At 39.9% G+C, this 20,579-nt stretch overlaps 1 protein-coding gene and 1 long non-coding RNA gene across 6 annotated transcripts in view; both read left to right on the top strand.

Annotated features, from left to right (window-relative positions):
* Positions 1 to 446: 446 nt before the first annotated feature.
* LOC147415443 (uncharacterized) lies at positions 447 to 13,669 on the top strand. The gene is made up of 3 exons (XR_015183498.1): positions 447 to 632; positions 5,244 to 5,301; positions 13,644 to 13,669. It is a non-coding gene; the product is annotated as an uncharacterized LOC147415443 (long non-coding RNA).
* An 80-nt stretch (positions 13,670 to 13,749) lies between these two features.
* The window catches only part of MBD5 (methyl-CpG binding domain protein 5), a 46,273-nt gene continuing 39,443 nt past the window's right edge, over positions 13,750 to 20,579 (top strand). For 4 of the 5 annotated variants that reach the window (XM_009948191.2, XM_086465333.1, XM_086465331.1 and 1 more), the window contains exons 1-3: positions 14,173 to 14,325; positions 19,055 to 19,157; positions 19,827 to 20,007. In XM_009948191.2, the coding sequence (XP_009946493.1) occupies positions 14,213 to 14,325; positions 19,055 to 19,157; positions 19,827 to 20,007 (397 nt within the window). In that variant the 5' untranslated portion in view covers positions 14,173 to 14,212. Of the gene's footprint in view, positions 13,762 to 14,172; positions 14,326 to 19,054; positions 19,158 to 19,826; positions 20,008 to 20,579 lie in introns of those variants that run through there. The other variant, XM_086465330.1, reaches the window with a different exon arrangement.

The following is a 20,579-nucleotide window of genomic DNA, read 5'->3' as shown; positions in this document are numbered from 1 at the left end:
GCAAAGGTTCATTTAATGGTTCACCAGCAGCACTGGTGGGACCTTTTCCAAAGCCAAGGCCATTTGGGGTACTGTAACTCGTTAAAGCCTGGACTTCTTGCCTTTGTAGTGGAGGGGTTTTAGCATGCAGCGGTACAACTCCGGCTGTGTGAAGAAGTGACCTTTTTTGTATGCGTACTAGTTCCATCATAAAAATCCATATACTCATTTTAATAGATATCTACTCACTCTTCTGGACAGTGAACCACCATAATGTACCAAAAGGTAATTTTTTTTTTTTTTAAATCAGTTCCAGTCAGAGCCCTCCTGCCCTTCTTTAAGAGCAAATATTATTACAGTTTATACTACAGAGTAATTGGATAAGGGCTTACAAAGCAATCAAGAAAAGTGAAGTAAAAACATTTGGCTCTTCCTTTAATTTAAATAATGCGACTTTCTCAACAGATGTAACGTGGGGTGCCAGAGTTCCTCAGATGAGGGGTGTAGCAAGAGAAGGAGCCAGCCTCGATGGACATAGCCCATGATCGAGATCTGAACAGGAGACTAAAGCAAAGCTGAAAGCTCATCAAGAATTTTAAGAAGCCTAAAGATCCCCAAGGTAACTAGAAGCAAGACCATGAGGAATAATGTAGGTGAGTATTCCCAAGTAAATCAGTGCATTTAGTAAGCCGAGAAACTTTTGATTTTATTTTGATAGTTTTATGCCGCAGTACTAAAGTTTGTTACAAAATGTATTTCGAGTAGTAGAGTACAAAAGATTTGAGCCAATATTAAAAAAAAAAAAAAAATTAAACAGCAAACATCTTCAACATTTAAAGGTGCTGAAGTATTAAATTAAACAATTTAGCAATTCGTGTCTTTGTGCAAGATAGACAGTGCACCCATACGTGGACCTTTTTGATAACAGCACAAAGAAGAAAGAAGCGTTCTTGACCTAGATTTAGCAGATTGTATTGAAACAGCATATGAAGCACAGTATTTTAGTGGTAAGAAAACTACCGTTTTGTGACAGTGTGATTCATATGGAGTATTAGTCATAATTGGTAGTAATATATTTTGACATAATTAAACAATAGAACTCCAGTTATCTGTATCAGAAAATATGCAGCACCACTCTTGACCTAGATTGTGTTGTAGTAGCGAAGAGTAGCTGCCTTGCCCCGAGATGAAGCCAGAACTTTACAATAAAATGAAAAACAAAATGCTCTTATTCTTATACGTTTTCATAATCAAAATATAAGGTTATACCATGTCAACAACCAGCAGATGGAGAAAAAGCATGTCCTAGGAAGCTCAAAGAACACGCTAGGAAACCGAGCTATAAATACCAGGCTAATTCCATAGCTTTAAGATTTCTCCAAAGCTTTTTTAAATCCCTCCAGAAAAGACTGAAGAGATCCCTAATCTGAAGTGTCCCAGTTGAAGAAATGTGTACATTTTTATTTTTAAAGAAAATTATGTTAATCTACAAGAGATAGTTTGGACATCTTAGTGAGTCAGTGTAGTGTTTGTACTATATTTGTTGCATCGAAATAAGGTTTTTAAACACGTCAGTACATTTTCATTCTAATCAGTACTTTCTTCTTCAGAGAAAATACAGAATTCTGTCTGATCACCTCCGAACCAATATGTATAGTATTCCCTCAGAATACTTGATGTTCACAACTCATTTTGAATCTGTTTTTTGGAAAGCTGTCCATTTCAGTAGAGAGAGCTAACAGAAGAGCAATCTTCTTTGGTACGATTTTATGAAAATTTGGAAGATCTTTTGATATTTTTTTCCTTTGCATTTGTAAATCGTACCTATGGAACCTAACGTTGTGGCTGTATTTAGAAATACTTATTTTTCTGGCTTCCGTACTTAATATTCTAAATTCTTGAAAGCAGGCTTTCAGATTTCATGGCATTCCGAGGAGGATGTTGTTCTCCTGTTGTTATTCAGTTTGGTGAATCTGCGATGCGAACAGGTTCTGAGACAAGTGTCTGTAAGAAAACCTGGACTGTGAGATAAGTGAAGTGTTGAGTGTATAAGAAAAGGAGTTCTTTTCTCCATAACGTTGGATGAAAAGCTGTGTACACTTGTATTACTGAGGCGCTGTGTAGTGTGTCCTGTTGAAGTTAGCAGAACCAGTAGCTGGAGGTGTCATGAGACAGAATTATCGTGTAACCGTAGAGTGCTGTCAGTTGGAAGGGATATCTGGAGGTCACACAGAACAGCTGAGGTTGGAAGGCACCTCTGGAAGTTGTCTTGTCCAACTCCTTGGTAGAGCAGGTTGCCCAGGGTCATGTCCAGGCAGATTTTGAATATGTCCACGGATGGAGACTCCACCACCACCTCTCCGGGCAACTTGGGCCAGGGTTTTGTCACCCTCACAGTAAAAACGTGTTTCCTGATGTTCAGATGGGACACCTTGTGTTTCCATCTCTTGGCCTGGGCACCACTGAAAAGCGGCTGGCCCCACCTTCTTTGCACCCTTCTTTCAGGTATTCATACGCATTGAGAAGTTCCCCCCCAGAGCCTTAATTTTCCTAGAACGTATTGAAAACTTCCCACGTTGCACGTGTCTGCTGCTGAACTGTGGATGTCAGAGGAGATTGTGGCCCCATCTTCTCCTTAACCACACGGTAGTTAGTTGAAGACAGCAGTAAGATCTAAACCTTCTCTTCTTGAGCTTCTCCTTCCGTAAGGATCTGTTCACCACTTAAAAAAAGTCTCTTACTTTCTGCACTCATGTTTTGCTTGAGAAAATGCAGTAAAAATAATGCCTTTTTCAGAAACTTTGAGTTTCCATTGTCTGTTCCCTCAGTAAATGGAAGACGATTGAAAAGCTTGGGAGGGAGCACAAATCTTCATTCCTAGAGCACTGAAAATTTCTACGGTGGGTAGTACCAGTGTCTGACACAAGACTCAGTACGTGTTCAGTGGCAGTGTGAGACCTGAGGTAGAAAGCGTTCAGCAGTGCTGGACATTGCCCTTTAAAGAAAATTTGTATTAGCCAGAAGAAGGCAAAGCAGAGCAACAAGCTTGTGACAGATTTAGAAAGCAGGACTGTTAAAGAACAGCTGAAAGGATTTGGTTTGTTTATTCTAGATAAAAAGAGAACACTGTAGGATGGGCATAAGGCTTTAAAAAGATAAGAGGTTTTTATAAAAGCAATGGTGGCAGTTGCTCTGTAGATTTAAAAAAAAAAAAAGAAAAAGAGAGGCAAGTTCAGTTTGCACAAAGGATAATTTAGGCTAGATGTAAAAAGAAAATAGTCCAAGCTTTTTTGTTTTACCTCCTATCTGACTGCAAATATGGATGAAAACCTGGGATATTTTACCTATAACTGTCATGAAATCTGTGATAGGAAATTTGTTAAATTTCCTATTTAAAGCAGCAGCTTTCAGAGACGATCTTGGTAATTTTGCCCTTCCACCACTGGCAGTGGGCTGAGCAGATTGCTCTCCTGAGATCCCTCTTCAGCTCCTCAGTTTCTGTAATTCTGTTAACTTAATTGTGGAATTGGCTTTGTTTTGTTTCCCTTCAAACTTTTTCAATTACTGCTAATATACTTGAGTTTAAGGTATGTGGTATTTAAAGCCTTTATGTGTGGCAGTTTTCATTACAAAAAAAATGAGCCAAAGGGTCTTTTTTTCTTAAATAGAATGCTTTGAAAAGCTCTTGTTTAAAATGGAGTGAAATTCAGGTTCAGCAGACTTTAGAAGTTTACCCCTGGCTTCCTTGAATTCAGATTTCCATTGAGATGGTAGGCTGGAGTGTACCATAAGAAATAAATAAATGCAAAACAAACGTGGGGAGCTGTCGTACCTGTTGGTAGCTTGAATTTATATTACTTAGTTTTTTCTGCCCAGAGTTTATGGCATTTGTTAATGACACTAATGGCTTTGTTTATGGAGGGGGTTTTGTGACAGAACATACTTGGCATTACTAAATGAATTTCTTCTGATCCAGCTTTAACTGTGTTGTGATGAAGAGCTGACTACACGGTTCTTCACCTACATTTTTTCCAATATCTCGCTTTTTTGGAGCAGGGTGCCCGAACATGCTAAACATCCCTGTGTTACGTCCCTGCCGTCTGCATTTCCAGAGACATTTTTCAAACCCATTCATTCAGAGAATAAAGGACTGTTTGAGTTTTAAGTTAGCATCTGGCACACCACTTTGTCCTTCGACTGGGATGAAGTACTGCATTTCCTAGGTCTCATCTTTTTTGGAGCTTTGTTCTTAAACTCTTGGACATGCTGCATCCTTCAAGGGACACGTGGCTTGGATTTCGGGGTGCCTGTGGTCCTTCTTCTCATTTTTCTTTGCTTTGACATGCTGGTGGAATTCTCTTATCCTTGTCAAGCTTGAATGTGATTCACCCTTTTGTTTAGTTCCTGCTGAAGAGAATCAGACCTTTTCATCTGACTTACTGTATGTGCAGTCTATCGCAGTAAAATCAGGTTTTACAGTGCATCAGGTGGGCAAAGCCAGGAGTGCCTGGCAGGGCAGAGTTGAGCATCGTTCCCAGGTACCATCTTGCTCTATATGAGACCTAACGATGTCGTGTTGGGCTGGCAAGACACCTCCAAGGAGAGTTTCACAACCCCTGTACTGAAGTGGAGAATAGAATGCTTTTTATTATAAAAACAAGTGTTTCATTTTCTAAAAGCCAGACTGCAATCTTCACAGTTTATTGGACAATGAAATTTATCCTTATTAAGGTGTCAGTGTGAATAGATCTGATAACTGTTATATAAAAGTTCCACCCAAAAATAAAATTTGCTCATTTTAGTCGGCTAAAAATACCTTGGTTTTCTTAAAAATAAATCTCTGAGTGAAGGGGGTGGGACGGCCGGACAGGAAAGAGATTTTTCACTCATGAAGCACAAAATCTTGTTTGAAACCGCTGGTGTGTATACAGTTGAGAACTTTATCATCTCTGTTGCCAGAATACAGATTAAACTTCAGTTGAATAGATTTTTTTAAAAAGAAGTTGTACATTAGCAATTTCTTAAATATTGGAATCATTTTTTTCTGTGCTCGTGGTGTTCTATGGAAATGGAGTGTGTACAAAATACGAAATGGAAACAGTTGTTTCAGAGTTTCAAAGGAGAAATAATATTCCAAGAAATCTCTCTGATTAAGTGCTTATAAATATGAAGAAGTCATTAAGAATCGTTGAATATTGAAATCTTGACATCAGAAATGGACTGCATTGCTTATCTTCTGTTTCAACTGATCTTTTATTTTTCAGCCTGGAATGAACAAGATGAACATATCCACCTTCAGTCTGAAGCTTAACGAGGAAAAAGGTCAGGCTTTTTTTTTTTTTTTTTTTTTTTTAATCCTGTGCCCTACTGCTAATTAGGGCCTTATATTTGCATTACTTATTTCGTAGATCTTAAATAACAAAACAAATGTGATGTTTTAATATGAGGGTGAGAGAGAGTATTTTTAAATCGAATGGTATATTCATAAAGCAGCTGACTCAGACCAGTGTAAGTAGAAAAAGAAGCTATAGAAGGAAAGGTCATGTATACAAATCTTCATAGGGATTCATTTAAAAATGATTAAGCTTATAATTAATGGATCTCTTGTGTGTCAAGGAAGAAATATTTGTCATGATTTTCATGGAGTGAAAGCATTTAAAAGGATTAAAATCAAACCCCCCCCTTTTTTTTTAATATCCTTGAACTCCTGAGTCGTCTTTTAGAAAACAGAGAGAACTTCTAGCTCGTCCATAAAACATCGGGGCCAAATTCTCCACATACTTACACATTCAATTAGTGTGTCACTGGAAGGTGGGAAGTAATAATCGTACCAGTGCTAACGATTCATCTGTTGTGTTGTACAGGTTTGTAGCACACCAGATTTCAGAGAGGCAGCCCAAGCTCTCGAACACTGTCACGTTCATGCCAGATAAGGCTGTAGAGTTTGCATTAAGGTGTCTGAATGGCTGGGGTTTATGTTATTTATTTTTTTTTTTATAATATCTTAGGAGTATTTTCATTAGGGAAATTGCTGAGTAGAGTTACAGTAAACAATTTAAAAAATAACGCTCAGAGAAGAAATTCCATGTGTCTAAAAATAGGATAGTCATGTGATTTCTTGCTTTGGCACAAAAGCATAATTTACAGGTTTAATTTGCAATCCTACGATGTTTCTGACATTCTCTTGCACAGAAACTCGGTCTGAATTATTCAAATGATTTAAATATTGCTGTGTCCTGAACTTCAGGTGCATAATACAAAGGAGGTTTATATAGTTTATTGACACCTCTGCATTTAAGATATGCAAGTATGATTTTCATTTTTACTATTTATTGCTTAATTTTTGATATCGCAATGCACAGATACCGGAGATGTGGGGCTAATTCGGTAATTGTTATGCCACCAGCTCGGAGCTTTTCACCGTATTTCCAGCAATCTGATTTTTTTTTTCCTTTTTTTAACTGCTTATCTAAAATCTAATCGACTTTTCATGCTCAGGTTTTGAAATAGTTACATTTAAATATTCTTTTAATAGTTACATTTAAATAGTCTTTTCTTCTAAAATTAACTTCTTTGGGTTTACAAATTTGTATTTCCTTAGTAACCGGTAAGTCCATGATGTACAGCAAAGCTGTCAAGTAGAACTGAACACTTACAAACAGTTATTACCTATTTATTTTCTGCATCTATTTATTATATACTTTCAGAACATTCTGTACAAATGTTCCTGAAATTAATATAATCTTCATTATAAAACTATATTTAATAATTTCAGATTTTTGGAAGCCTGAAACATGAGAATTGTAAGAAGTTTGGGTTTTGTTTGTGCCTGTGCTGGGATCTCCTTTTGAAGTAATTTTAACTTTGGTCTGAAACTGTAAAATATTTATAGCTAAATCATTTCATAACAATCGGCGTGTTGCTATTAGAGTTTCAATTTTATGTTAATTCTAGCTTCCTTATTTTGGACAAACATGAATGTCTGCAGTGGTCATTTTCTAATGAAACTGTGTGTTGTGTTAGCGAGAGCGATCTATTAATATCTCTATTAATATCCTCTTCTGTTGTGGCAGTTGGTCTCGGAAGGTCTGAATTCTCTGTCTTGTAGGTGCAGATTCTTCTTTTTTTTCCACATTTTGCAGTCACCTTTTTTCCTTGACATGGAGTCACGCTAACTTTCCCTGATAGGCTCTTCTAGAGCTCGACAGCTCCTTTTAGAGCCAACAGAATAACAACAGGTATAGAAAAGTTCCGGTGTTATAACCAGGAAAGATACCAGAAGCCACAGAGAATTAAGATTCATTCGTGCATGTTCCAAAATACTAAATTCCACAAAATCAAAATACTTTAAGAATTGTGGCTTTCTTATGGCAAGATGGGGTTTGGGGGAGATAGAAATTCCTCTTTGAAACTTAAAGGGGACCTGGAAAAAGGGACCTTCCCAGTTGCAGAACTGATGTGTACTGCTGATGTATCATCACTGTGTGATGGAGAAAGAAGGAAAAGAACTGAAGAAAAGCTGTTCAGAAAAAAAGAGTTCCAATGTAATTTCTCTTTATACTGTAGAAAGCCTAGTCCTTCAGAATCTTCAGCTGGGAACGTTGCTTTGCAGTTCTTCTCTGCTATGGAATACTTTACTTGCTGTCTTGGTTCAGAGAATAAAAAAGTTTGTGTGAGATTGTTAGAGCTTTATGCCTGCAGATTGAAACAAGACCACTGAGAAGTAAATGTAGGAATGGCTTTTGGCCATGAGAGAGAGAGACTGTCCAAGTGCCGGTTTGCTTTTCCTGGATTTGTAGGTTGCTGAAGATGGACACCATATATATCCTACAAGTGCCTCGTTTCGTTATACGAGTTCCCCTAAAATGACAAAGTGGATGTAATAACGTTTCTTCACTTCTTATTAACATATAGGTTAGTCATATTCTATTTCATAAAATTCCCCAAGAAAGGTTTTGATAATGGTGACATGATTCTTATCTACGGAATTACTTGGTTGATTTAAATTGCATACCAAGTATTAGTCTTAATTTCTTAAAAATCTGAGTGCTTACATTATTTTGACAGTAAAGTAGGCCTGTCTCACATGCACACAGTTTTGACCTATTTCCCTTATAAAGCAAAAAATTAATGTGGTGGAAGGCCTGAAAGGGCATTACGGCTCTTCTGTATTCTTCTGCGGACCCTGTCGGGTGGCGGTTGTATTTATTAAATTCTTACTGAGTAGGCAGAGCTGAGGTTTAAAAAGCAAATCCTGTTGTTCCCTGCTGTCTTTTTTGTTTCATTGTCGTGCAGCTCACTTGAGCTTTTTGTCAACACCCGTTCAGGGATGCGATGGGTGCGCGTACCTGCGCCTGTGCGCACAACGGGTGAACGTTCTCCGTTCTTCACGGGAAGGGAAAACCTCGGTTGCTCCCGACTGGGAGTCACACAGGTAGAAGTGTTGAAAGGCAGAAAGTGTCAGGGTTCCGTGCTGTACATAAATAATTTATTAATTGTTAAATAAATAAATATTTTTTAATATTTATTAATAGATTGGTATAAAATATTAAATAAATAAATCTTTAGCTGCAGCTAAATAAAGACTGCTAAAAGTGCTCCTTCCCAGTTCAGCCACTGCCTCAGCAAAGCTGAGCCGGGGCATGTCCAGCGGGCTACTGCTAATGGTCGTTGACTGTGGATGTAGAGACAAGTACAGTGGCCTGGACCCTTGGGAGGCTTTTTTTGCTATTTATGACTGAATTCATCCAAATAGCCGTCACTTTACGGAGTGCTTAAATTGGAGTCTTCTGATGCTAAAAAGTTGCACAGCATCAAAAGGAGTATAACTTAGGAGTGCGTGAGTGTTGTGATAGTGCGTTATAAAACTGTCCTTTATACAGGTCAAAAATAATTCAATCCCAAAGGTGGCCGGAGTGGGATAAACTGGTTCAGCACTAGGGCAGTTTAAAATGTATCCTTTTAATTAAGTCATTTGGTGCAGATCAATTTTCTGGTTGTTGCAATGTGCTCTAACACTCTGTATTTACGAGCAAGATGAAGATGTCTTTCTCCAACCCAAGGCCAGAGTATATCATGTATACAACTGCGTTATAGCCCTGGATACCAATACAATGAGATAAGATTGAAGGAAGAAAGGTTTCCTTTATACTTGGGGCACATTTGTTTGTTGAATCACTCGCCTAAAAATAGAGCTTCATAAAGTATTCAATACCAATCTAATTAGTCAAGAGAATGCTCCTTTTCAAAATGGAAAAGCATTCCCAAAAAGTGATGCAACATTTGTATCTAATTAGGTGATACAGGAGAATCCTAACTAATTGCTTTGATAGACTTAAACAGATTAATAATGTGCAAGCGATAACTAAATAATAGCTCATTTGACTCTGCGTGATTTGAAAAAAATGCTTTTTAAGAAGCTGAACTTCCCCTTAGTTGTAAACCCACCGTCTGAAGATGGTGATTTGAGGGCATTTCTATTTCTGAATTTATTTTGTAGGTTTTTCTGTGATAGAAAGGAAAGCCTGGGAAATGAGAGTGCAATTTTTATCTGTAAGCAGTGCGGGGTCTACGTTCTAAGCGTTTCCAAAACTTTATACCCAAAATCCGGGCGTTCCGTGAGTCAGCACTGGGTTTTGTGCATCAGAGAGGCAGTCGTTGGTTGCAGACGCTTATGAGACATGGAATTGTTAGGGCCACTTCAAAGTTTATGTAAGACAAAAGTAAGGGAGCATCTTTGCCACGTCAGACTGTCAAAATTTGTCTTAACTGGCTTTCTGTCCACTTATTAATAAAATAAATGTTTTATTGCTATTCATATCATATGTGATAGATCTGAATCCAGGCTCTCAGTAGCTAATTTAAGTTTCATTTTCCTTTGTACTAAGTTTTCTGTTTCACCCCTTGACTAAAAAATTGTTAAAGTAAACGTTAACAGCTGAGTGTGCAAAGAGGCTTCCTGAAATGCAACATTTCAAAAAGCGAGGCGGTCGCATTAAAGATTGAAAACATACTTTCAGCATATGAAAATTAAGGAGGCATTTTCCATGGGGGGAGGGGGCTAAAGGGGGGGAAAACAATTCAGTGTAGTTTTGCGTGGCTCTCCAATGAAATATTTTGAAGTGCACTGTAATGAAACTGGACTGCAAAACAAATCTAAACGGCATGTCTTGGCGCACAGAAGAAGAGAGAAATCGATTTAGATGTGGGAAGTTGTGTTACCCGTGGTGAGATAACACGAGTTGTCTGGAGTTGTTACGAGATTACAGCAAGGAGGTATTTATTACAGGGGTTGATGAAAATCAGGCCTCTGGATAGAATCCCGTGTCCAAAATACTTTGGATGTGGTCCAAATACTTTCTGTCCCAATCCAAAGTACTTCGGATAGAAAACTTTGATGGAGAAGGGGGAAATGGTACATCAAGACAGACGGGATTTTTCTGCAGTCGAGCTGCAAGGTTCTGGACTGGTAAGAAATGTCGAGGTTCGAGTAGTCAAATGGGTGCTGCGTGTGTCAGAGCTGGGCCCTACTGGGATCGAAATGTCTTTTTTCCGTCACAGGATGCTTTGCCGAACCGAACAGTGCTGCTGTCCCCTCCCCTTGTCCCTTTAGACCTGCAGCTTCTCCTCTAGGCTGCCTTGTCGTATAAAATGTGTTCCAAAAGCAGCCCACACCAGTGGCAGGGTGCAGAAGAGCCAGAGCCAGCCTGGTTGAAGTGACTCTCATCCTCTTTTTCACTGCTGCCTTCCTTAGCTCTGTTTCCTTTCTTTGGCTGGTAACTGGTTATTGGGAAAATGCAGAGGGTGTCCTTTGTTGAATCAGATTTCAGTTTAATTCTTCTTGGAGAGGCCTGTATTACGCTTACCCTTCCTATGGGGTTGTGCAGTTGAAGTAAACACACAGTAACACTGCACGTGCTGTTTAGCGAAGGATTTCGGTACCAAAACATGGGTGGCAACCCCTTACCTTGGCCATTCACACCTGATAGAAAAGTGAAAAGGTTCCCGTACATACTGGGTATTTTCTCGCCTGCAGTTTGTGGAAATCCCCACAGAACTGTGCTGGGGTTTAGTGAAAAAGTCACACTTCCACGAGCTTTTTCCTATAAAACATGGCTAGTTGCACACCGGTTAGCTGTGTACTGCTACCCTTAGCCCTCTTTCCTGTAGTTCATTGCACACAGGCACATCGGTGTGTCCCACAGACCCCACCTTGCATATGAGCACAGTAAATGACAAGATAAAAGGTCAAACTTTGATGATGTGATTAGCATTGTTCACCGTTTCGTGCTTAGGGTGAGCGTGGTGTTTGAAGCGTTTTTGTAGCTGGGGGAGAATGGAAAATAGATCATGATACCTGTGCTCTGATTGATTTTTATTTTTTATATCACTCAGATCCTTGTCTTAGTTTACAGTTCCTTAGTCTGTAGTACTTCTCAAGAAAAAGAATACCCTTTGACTGAAGGTATCTAATTGAAACGGCCGTTTTATCCCAATTCACTGTACTGAGTGAAAATATTTAAATATTTTCCACGGACAGAGCAGTTAAGTTCTTTTGCCTCTTTTAGTACTTTTCGAGCTATGGGCATTGCAGAAAAATGGTTTATGTGATTAGATAATGATAAGTATTACGGTGGTGATAGGATGGGGTGTTAGCTGAGCGTTGCAGAACCAGTAGAAATATAAGGTTACTTCAAAGTGTCTCTTGCTGCTTGTGCAAAAAAGAAATGGATGGCTATTATTTTCTCGTAATGGATCCAGTGCCATTGCCCTAAATAGCAACGTGAGCCACAGCAAGAGTGGGCAAAGAGGTGAGCAGCCTTCCCTGCGCTGTGCGCATCCGGTATTTTAAATACGCGTTTTCTGATTTTACTGTATTACAGAAAGTTAATTTTCATTAAAATAATGGGGGAATTATTTACCTATTTGAGCCTTAGACGGGGCCTCTAATAAAAATGCCAGGGCAGCATTCAGCAGTAGTTACTTGAAGGTAAGTTCTGCCTTGGTTTTGATGAAACGTCGTCTTCTACCTTCTTAATCGGGATAAAGCCAAACACCAGAACTTCTAAACTGAAAACCTGAGAGTCTTGAACTGTTGCCAGGTGCTCTCCCAATCCTATTTCTGTGCACCAGATTTAGAGATTAAAGGATGGATTGTTTTCAGATGAGGGAGATGGCAAGGTGTTCCGTGTGACATTCACTCCGACCTTCGCTCACTGGTGCTCGGTCACCTCTCCACTGTCAGCGAGCAGGATCTCATCAGTCTCCTCATCCCTTCCCCAGTTTTGGCCAGCCAAGGATTACATCCTATTGGAGCGCTCCGGAGTATAGGAAAGTTGAAACAGATCCTTGCAAAACAGTGCCAGGCTATTCTAGAAAAATCACACTTTTTATTCTGAAAATTACACTCTATTTTCTAGGTTTCTGCACCTTTCTCAGGGAGGTATGCCCAGCTGGCTCCTTTCTATTCCACATCCTTCTTGTAAATACCATGGCTATTTTTTTTTTTCTTTATGTAGCATTTTGAACTTTGCATTTATAAGTAGCACATCTGAAGGGAATGTACTTAAGGGAATATTTTCGAGGACAATATTTATGCCTCTGTAGTCTTCCTTTAGTGGTCTTGAAGGAAGGAGCTGCTGTTGCTGTTAAATACAGCTGCAATGTGGTGTTGGTCCTGTTGTTGCAGCAGCGTTGTAGGATCCTAAGTCTTTCTGTTCCATTTCTGCCTCGAAAAACCTTTTCTTGATAGAATCAGTCAGGTCTATGGTAACATTTACTGTGTTTTAAAACGTGAGCGTAACATTAGTGTTAGGAATAAGGCAGAATTGGCGTGTGATTCCCCATCAAACCTGTGAGCGTTGTTACTGCGGCAGTCAGCAGTGCCGGCTTTCCTCTGAGTTCTAGGATTGTTGGGTTTTCTGGCTGTTTGAATCGCGTGCTCCCTGTTGGTCTCACCTTAATGAAACACCCAGCCTCAAGAGTTAAGTCTCACCTGGTCAATTTGAAAAACTATTTTGGGGGAATGACGCCGTTCTTGTCATTCTGAACTTCTTTCACGAAGGTTTGCTCAAACGGTATAATCATACGGGGGGGGGGGGAATTATTACTTAGTGCTATTCAGATTATTTCATAGGTGTGCTGAGATCAGGGCACTGATGCTGGCTTTTCCCTCTTCATTATACAATTTTTTGGTAAGGTGATTATTTTAATTTAGTCTGAATGCAGGGGCTTTCCATTTTTATGGATATTATCAACCCTAGAAGCAGCTTCCTTCACATAAAATTCATTCAGTTTTATAAACCAGTTTTTAAAGGGTACGAATTGAGCTGGTCGTCTGTTGATAACTCTGAACAGGAGCGTATGTGAAACTGTTCAGTTAAAAGATACATCCCTTAATTGACCCAAACTGTACATTAACTGTTTAATGACGGTTGCACTCTCGTAGCTTTTACGATGTAGCTCCGTTGCACCCCCACGTAGATAGAATACGCTAGCAGGAGGGTGTTTACCCTAAGCCTGATTTTGATGGTTTCCATTGACGTTTAAAATGTTGATTCTAAGCTCTTTAAATGGATGCAGCTGTATACATCTTCACGAGTTGCTGGTTGGGCTGAAAGACTGCGGAAAGTGGCTCATGTGTTTTCTATATCTGTATTTTTCAGGCTGTTTCATTGGAGCCAGGGAGTCATGAAAGAAAGTCAAGAAGACAACTTGGATAATGAACGGAAGATAAAAAGAAAACAAAAAGAATGTGGCATATAAAGGGTATAATACCTGGAGGTATTAGATCTGACTCATATTTATAAAAATGAGACGAGCTTTCACAAAATACAAGTTATCTTAGACAGTCATCAAGCTTGGAGCCATGCTGTTGAACTAGAAATTCTCCTTTTCCCCATTCTCCTTTCTGACAGGTAACAAAGGATTGGTGAATTATGATTTTCCCAAGTTGGAAGCACTAATTTTTATCTATATAGTTCATCCTTATGAATATATAAGGAGTTAAACATTGCATATTTAATGTGGATTATAATGGGAAACTGACTCATTAACAAAAATGGCCACTTTTAAGGACTTGGTTTCAAACTGAGCTGGAGCCTCCCAATGCACTTTGTACAATTTGGGGAAAGGTGTACTGAATGGCCTTCTTTGGGAGGCCATGATGACATGTAGTAAAAGGATATCATCTTACTGTTGATATCTTTGAAGACTCATAAACAGAAACAGAAAAATGAATGGTGGAAAGGAGTGTGACGGAGGGGACGCGGATGGAGGGCCACCAGCAGTGCAAGTTCCCGTTGGTTGGCAGCGACGGGTGGACCAAAGCGGAGTGCTCTATATCAGGTAAGGCTATCTGAGGGGGTTACTGGTTGGGGTTGCGTTGTCGTTTTGCCAGTGACTTGGCTAATCTTCTGTACTCAAAAACATCAAGGGCCTGTCCGTTTGGAAGCGCGAGATCGGGGGTTTTTTCCGCGGATATGAGCGGAGTCCACTTATGCCAGTTGTGCCATTTGCACGCCCTTTACGTGCTCTCAGATCTAATACTGCTTGGTCTTGAATATTTGATAATCCTTAATATACATTTTGCTTTAGGCATGAATAGTTCTTTATTACTGATTATTGTCATACGGGTTTGAAAGCTGAGCAGTAGCAGGTTTAACCTTAGTTAATAACTTTGTTATCCAAACCTTTTACAACGCAACTAACCAGAGGTTTAGTTACGTGACACATCCGAGATGATGAGGGCTCTCTGCTGTCTTTTGCCTGCCCCCAGATGCACAGTCATTGCCTTTTCCTTGCACCAGCACGGGCTTTTTCTAAGAGCCTTTGCTGGTCGCATTCAAAGCAGCGGTCAGGCATGCAAACGGTTCATAGCAGGCGAGGCAGAGTGGGACTTTCTCCTTCTGTCAGCGCAAGGCTTCGCCTCAGCTCGTGCAGTGCCACGCAGCTTTATCCTGACATTCTGTAGCTCTTCTTCCCTAAGTCTTTCTGGGCTCGTGTTCCAGATCTCCGTTATACTTTTGAAAGGAAATTAAGTGGTGTAACTACGTAGTAGCTGCAGAAAACATCAGTTTTTATATGCCCTGTGAAGGTTTGGTGTCACTGATGTTCACCAGCAAGATTTGCTTCTATGGAGTCCCCACATTGCTGATGTAGAAAAAACAGGAACACAGTCCTAAATCCAAAGTTTTAAGTATTTTATTTGTTTATTTTGTTAGCCTGTTGGGTTTTTTTTGCTTCACTCTGGAACAGTCTCAAAGAAATGCGTTGAAATTGCAGTTAAATGAATGCGTTCAGACAAACAGACTATAAATTAAATGTTATTGGAAAAAAAAATCAGAGTTGGCTTTAACAAGATACACTACATCAGGTTTACATCACAGAAGTCTAAATGTTTATCAGTCTGTTATTTGCTTAATCTTATTCCACTATTCTGATTAAGATAACCACTTCTTCGCAACATTTTATGTATTACCAATACAAAATTCTTTAATGAGTCAAAGCACACTCCAATTTTACACTAAGCTACCATAAAAGATCAAATGCGTTCCAGGATTTCTTGTTTATATTCTCAATTAGCAGAATAAAAAAAAAAAAATCCATGTCAGTGTTACGCATGTCAAAGACAAATCACCTTCCCCTTGTATTTCTCATTACTGTAGTAATTTACCAGGCCTCGGCCTTAGTTAAAAATCAATGAGAAAAGAAAAAGTTGTGGGTTGGGGTTTTTGGTTCCTATCATCTCTGTATCCAGGCATCGTGGCGTATAATGCTTTAGTATTTTTAAATACCTGACGAGCCTACCTGCTTTTGAACTTCATTTTCTACAGCTATAAGAAACAGGCCACGAAGCTTGTGCTGCTTCTCCAAGCATGTCTTCCGTGTTTGTGAACTAGTAAATTATTCTGCCAGTTATTTACTTTTCTCTCTTCTTTTTCTGTATGTTCAGGGGGACTTTCTTAATGTTTCTGTTCTGAATTGCCTTACACAAAACACTATTTTTATTCTAGTTGGCTCTACTAATCAGTTGCCTTCTTCAGCTTGGGACGCTTGTGTTATTTCTGCCCTATTCCCAAGTCTTGCCCATGTACTTTTTTTCTCTTTAAAACAACGGTTAACTTTCTGGTTGCCTTCTGTAAGCCTTTCATGATTAAGGAAAGGCGCTTCGTGTGGTCCACAGCTCTTACATTCTTGTTTGGTGAAAGGCCCAGAGTAGGCCATGTTGGTTGGAAAGGATGGAAGTCAAGTCATCCAGCCTCCTGCTTGACGGGGAGCGTCCGCAGCACTCGGTCAGGTCAGCCCTTGGTTTCGCCAGCTGCATCTTCAAGGACTGAGTTTCCCCAAGGTCTCTGGGTAACCTGCCCTAGTGCTGCACAGCCCTTCTGAAGGAACAGCCACCCTCAAAGTATGCACAGCATTTACCAAGAGAATGAAGGGTCAAACAATATTGACTCAAAAGCTATCCAAGGGAAAATTAGTGCATATATTAAGATCTGGCATGATTTAACTAGAATAGGTGATCCCAGCTGAATAAGGACTCATTCTGTTTGTGCTTCCTTGCAAAGCACGTGTGCTTTTCTATCAAGTGTCAACAGTTGCTTTGGATTAAATCCGTTCATTCACTAGTTGTTACTACCTGGTGAAAGCAGTGAGTTGAGTCTCAGTGCTTTTCTTAGTCAAACAGTGCTGCTGCCTTAAAGTAGGACCTAAATCTCCTCTTCAGCTCACTGTTTGTGAGGAGTCATCAGTGGAATAAACTGAGAAACGCTCTTTAATAACAGGAACAGGTTTCACAACTGTCAGTAACAGATCATCATATTATTAATATATTTTATAATTTGCTCTTTCTTGTTTCTTTGCGAGGCCTAAAACTTCTGGATGACCTCAGTGCTGTAAAAGAACCTGGTAATTTCGTACACAGCAAGCAGTGGATTATCCTTTGCAGTATAAAAGTGTGAGAAAGTTTGTGCACACGAACGTTACTTTGCAGTTCCATAGGTCTGCCCAGGAACAAGGCAGAAACAAAAAAAAATGGGGCCTTTTTTAAAATTTTGTTGTTTCTTGTGGACAAATAACCATGTGTATACGTGCAGTAGAGATGCTGAATTCCACACGCCACAGCTTGTGAGCTGATCTGTGCCCTCCTGGTGAGCGTGAGGACCCAGACCTGCCTTCACACCCGCGGGTCGTCGGTGCAGTACGTGTGTGCCTGAACTGGGTGTGTGTGCCCAGGTTTCCCGGAGAGACTTGTGTGCCGAGGAAAGTTATTTAAAATTGCTTCATCCCAGAAATAGAAAAAAAAAAAGACGAGCTCTGATGGTATGGCTGTACTCTTGCTGCTTAGCAGGCCTTTTTTAACCAGTGCAAATAAAATGGGATCCTGACTCCGGAGCGAGTTCCCAGGGATGCCTTTTCACGCGGGTTTTTGCGCGTCACAGCGTCATAGAGATGTTGGGCGTAGGTGGGATGGTGTAGGGCAAAGGCCAGTCTGAGTTTCTCCCATGGGAAGCGTCTTCAAGGATGGGCCTCGCCCTGGGGTGAGCAGTTGCTCCTGTGGGCGTAGTCAGGACAGGCTGGGAAAGTCCAAAGCGATGGGCCAGCGCTGGAGATGCGGAGCCGAAGCACAAGTGATGCTCACCGAGTTAAAATGTGATCGTGGTTTTAACCAGTCAAGAGCTGAAATTTAAATAAATACAAATAGTGAGTCATTTCCCCCTGCTCCCCAAGTATTTCAGTTTAGGACAGGGAAGGTTTGGCTTTCTGACCTATCTATCACCTCTCCCCTCTGCCTTCTCTCCTCATGGAAAAGATCTCATGTGGGTTTTATGGTTGTTTTTTCCTATTAAACTGGAAACCTACCATTGACATTATTTTTTAGATTACTCTTTTATCTTACTTGCCCTCAGAGCTGTCCCTGTTACACATATTCGACCTGGGCAGTCCTCTAAAATAATTATTTCAGAGCAAATCTGGCAACTAAATTACTTATTTAAACTGTCAGCGTAACTTTAAATGTCACTTGCAGATGTTGCTTTGCATGCGAGTTAGTTCTTGTGCAGAATTAGGTGTTTATACGTTGGGGTTTAAGTACGAAAGTTTGTCATAGTTCAGAATTTTGTCTCTTGGCAGTTTTCATGATCCAAACTTAAGATATCTTTGTTAAAATAAGGGCTATTTCCAGCTGTCTTTAAGAAGCAGTGGTTTAGACAGTCCTCATAAGTTATTGTATTCTTTCCCTGATAAACAGTTTAGATGGCTAAGTAATGAAGAGCAATCTGGAAGGTAGAGGCTTGTGACATGGGAACTTTTTTCATCTTATGAATTAGTGATTTTGCCGTAACAGGATTTCCAATGTCCTATTTTTGGATACAGAGATAATGATTTTCTGGTGGGAGTTAGAGAAAGCCGAGTGCAGTTTATCAGTCCAACATTGCTGGACTGGCTTCTTGGTGGAGTATTTCTCACTTTCAGTGAGAGGGTTGAAATTTTAGCTGAATGAACCCAAACTACTGTTTGTGCAACTGAGAGACCCAGCCGCAACGGTTTTGTCCCCCCTTTTCTGTGTGGGTTTTCTTGTACTTCTGGAAACACACTTTGGTGTTTTTTAAATTGGGTCCCAGTCCTAAAAAGTGGAGGTGACTGTCCTGCCTGCATGGAACTGCAGTGATGCGGTGGAGGGGCAGGAGGTCCGTGGGCCTGCACTCTGCCTGTGCGTTACACCTCATAGGAGAGAGGAGGGAGAAGAATAATCCTAGTGTAGTTAGGTGGTAGTTAAGGCTTTCAAGCAGGACCGTAATGTGACTAGTAAATACCAGTAATCTCTGTTACTCTCTTTTCTCTGTACTTGCTGTGTTTGTTTTTCTATAGTAAAAATCTTCCTTTAAAATCGGGAGGGGGGAGCTGGTTTTGATAAGTATCATCTTGGTTCTTGGCCAAAAGCAAGAAGTACTATGAAACTGAATATGAAATCTTGGCTCTGTTATTTTAAACACTCTGTGTGAGCTGTACGAATGGTAGATGGAAGTCATGTCCTATCATATAGCTTGTATTCATCGTTTCTGTTCCTTTACAGTCCCAGTGGGTCTTTATTATCCTGCTTGGAGCAGGTGAAGACTTACTTGCTGACTGATGGAACATGCAAGTGTGGCCTAGAATGTCCTCTTGTTCTTCCCAAGGTAAAGAAAAGCGTCATTTTGGATCTCTGTGCTATAATCCTTATGAGCTATGTCAGCTGATGTGCTATGCCATGCCGTGACTTAATCTCTGTGCAGATCATACATATAAAGTGAGCGAAGTGGTATACGCCCGACAATTTACCATAAAACACAACATGAATCTCCCCTCTGCCTTCTCTCCTCATGGAAAAGATCTCCCTTGGGTTTTATGGTTGTTTTTTCCTATTAAACTGGAAACCTACCATTGATAGTGCTGTGTGAATGTGTGAGAATCAGAGCAAGACGCTGACTGACGTGATAGCTTCAGTATCAGCTTCTCAATTTTATCGTCTACACGCAAATCGTAAACTTTTCTTCTTAATTGCAGGGTCATCTCAAACACACATGGTCCTTTCTCCTTCTTTTCTCTGTGCACTTTATACTGAGGAGTGTTGGAGTCCTGTTGCTAGATGACAACTTCCATCACTCTATTTTCCTATAAATATAGTCACTTTTTATTTATACTTTTGAAACGTACTGTAAAGGTAGCTCTTGGGCAGTGTATGAGCAGTCAGATAGCTCTAAGGAACAGAGGCAAATTTAATTCTATGTAAAATTTCTGGTTTAGGAATATTTGGTGAGTTTGCAGCCTATAATCGTTATTTTAAACATTGGAATTTTTCCTCTCAGGTCTTTAATTTTGATCCTGGAGCTGCTGTGAAGCAGAGGACTGCTGAAGATGTTAAAGCGGACGAAGATGTCACCAAACTATGCATACATAAAAGGAAAATTATTGCTGTGGCTACACTTCACAAAAGCATGGAAGCACCACATCCTTCGCTAGTTCTAACTAGTCCTGGTGGTGGAACGAGTGAGTGAAATCATGCAGAATCACTTAATTACCTAATTTTGGATATATACAATTAGTATGCAAAAACACCCCCAAAAGTCTAGTGTATGAGTGCAATAGTAAACAGGTTGAAGGAGAAAACGGGTAGTAATGTGAGAGATGTAGGTAGATAGAAAATGAGCTTAAAAAGCAGGTCATCCAGACTAAGAGCATGATTTTCTTGGAAGAGATATCAGATTGTTCTAGACAAAGAAAATACATTAGCTCTCATCTTTTGGAACTGTAGTAATATGTCTGATATTCTGTCACATGGGAAATTAGAGAAGCAGAATAAAGTGATTATAAAGGGATTAGAATGTGGCTAAGGACTTGACTAAATGGGAAATTGTATTGAGAGGCAGAATACACAGCAAGAGAAGATCTCCACTGTAATTTCTCCAGGATTATTTTGGGGGGCCAACCTGGATTAGCATTTTAATTATCCGTATCAACAAAAAGTGAGGTGGTTTGTTGATGGATAAAGTTGGCAGGTACGATCAAAACAAGAGAAGATCAAAACATGCGGAAAAACTGGGGGATCGTTGAGGCCTGGA

The sequence above is a fragment of the Leptosomus discolor genome, chromosome 5 (genome assembly GCF_034619465.1).
Source record: "Leptosomus discolor isolate bLepDis1 chromosome 5, bLepDis1.hap2, whole genome shotgun sequence".
Lineage (NCBI taxonomy): Eukaryota > Metazoa > Chordata > Aves > Leptosomiformes > Leptosomidae > Leptosomus > Leptosomus discolor.
Note: the sequence above shows the minus strand (reverse complement) of the source record. Positions and strands in the feature narration are given on the sequence as shown.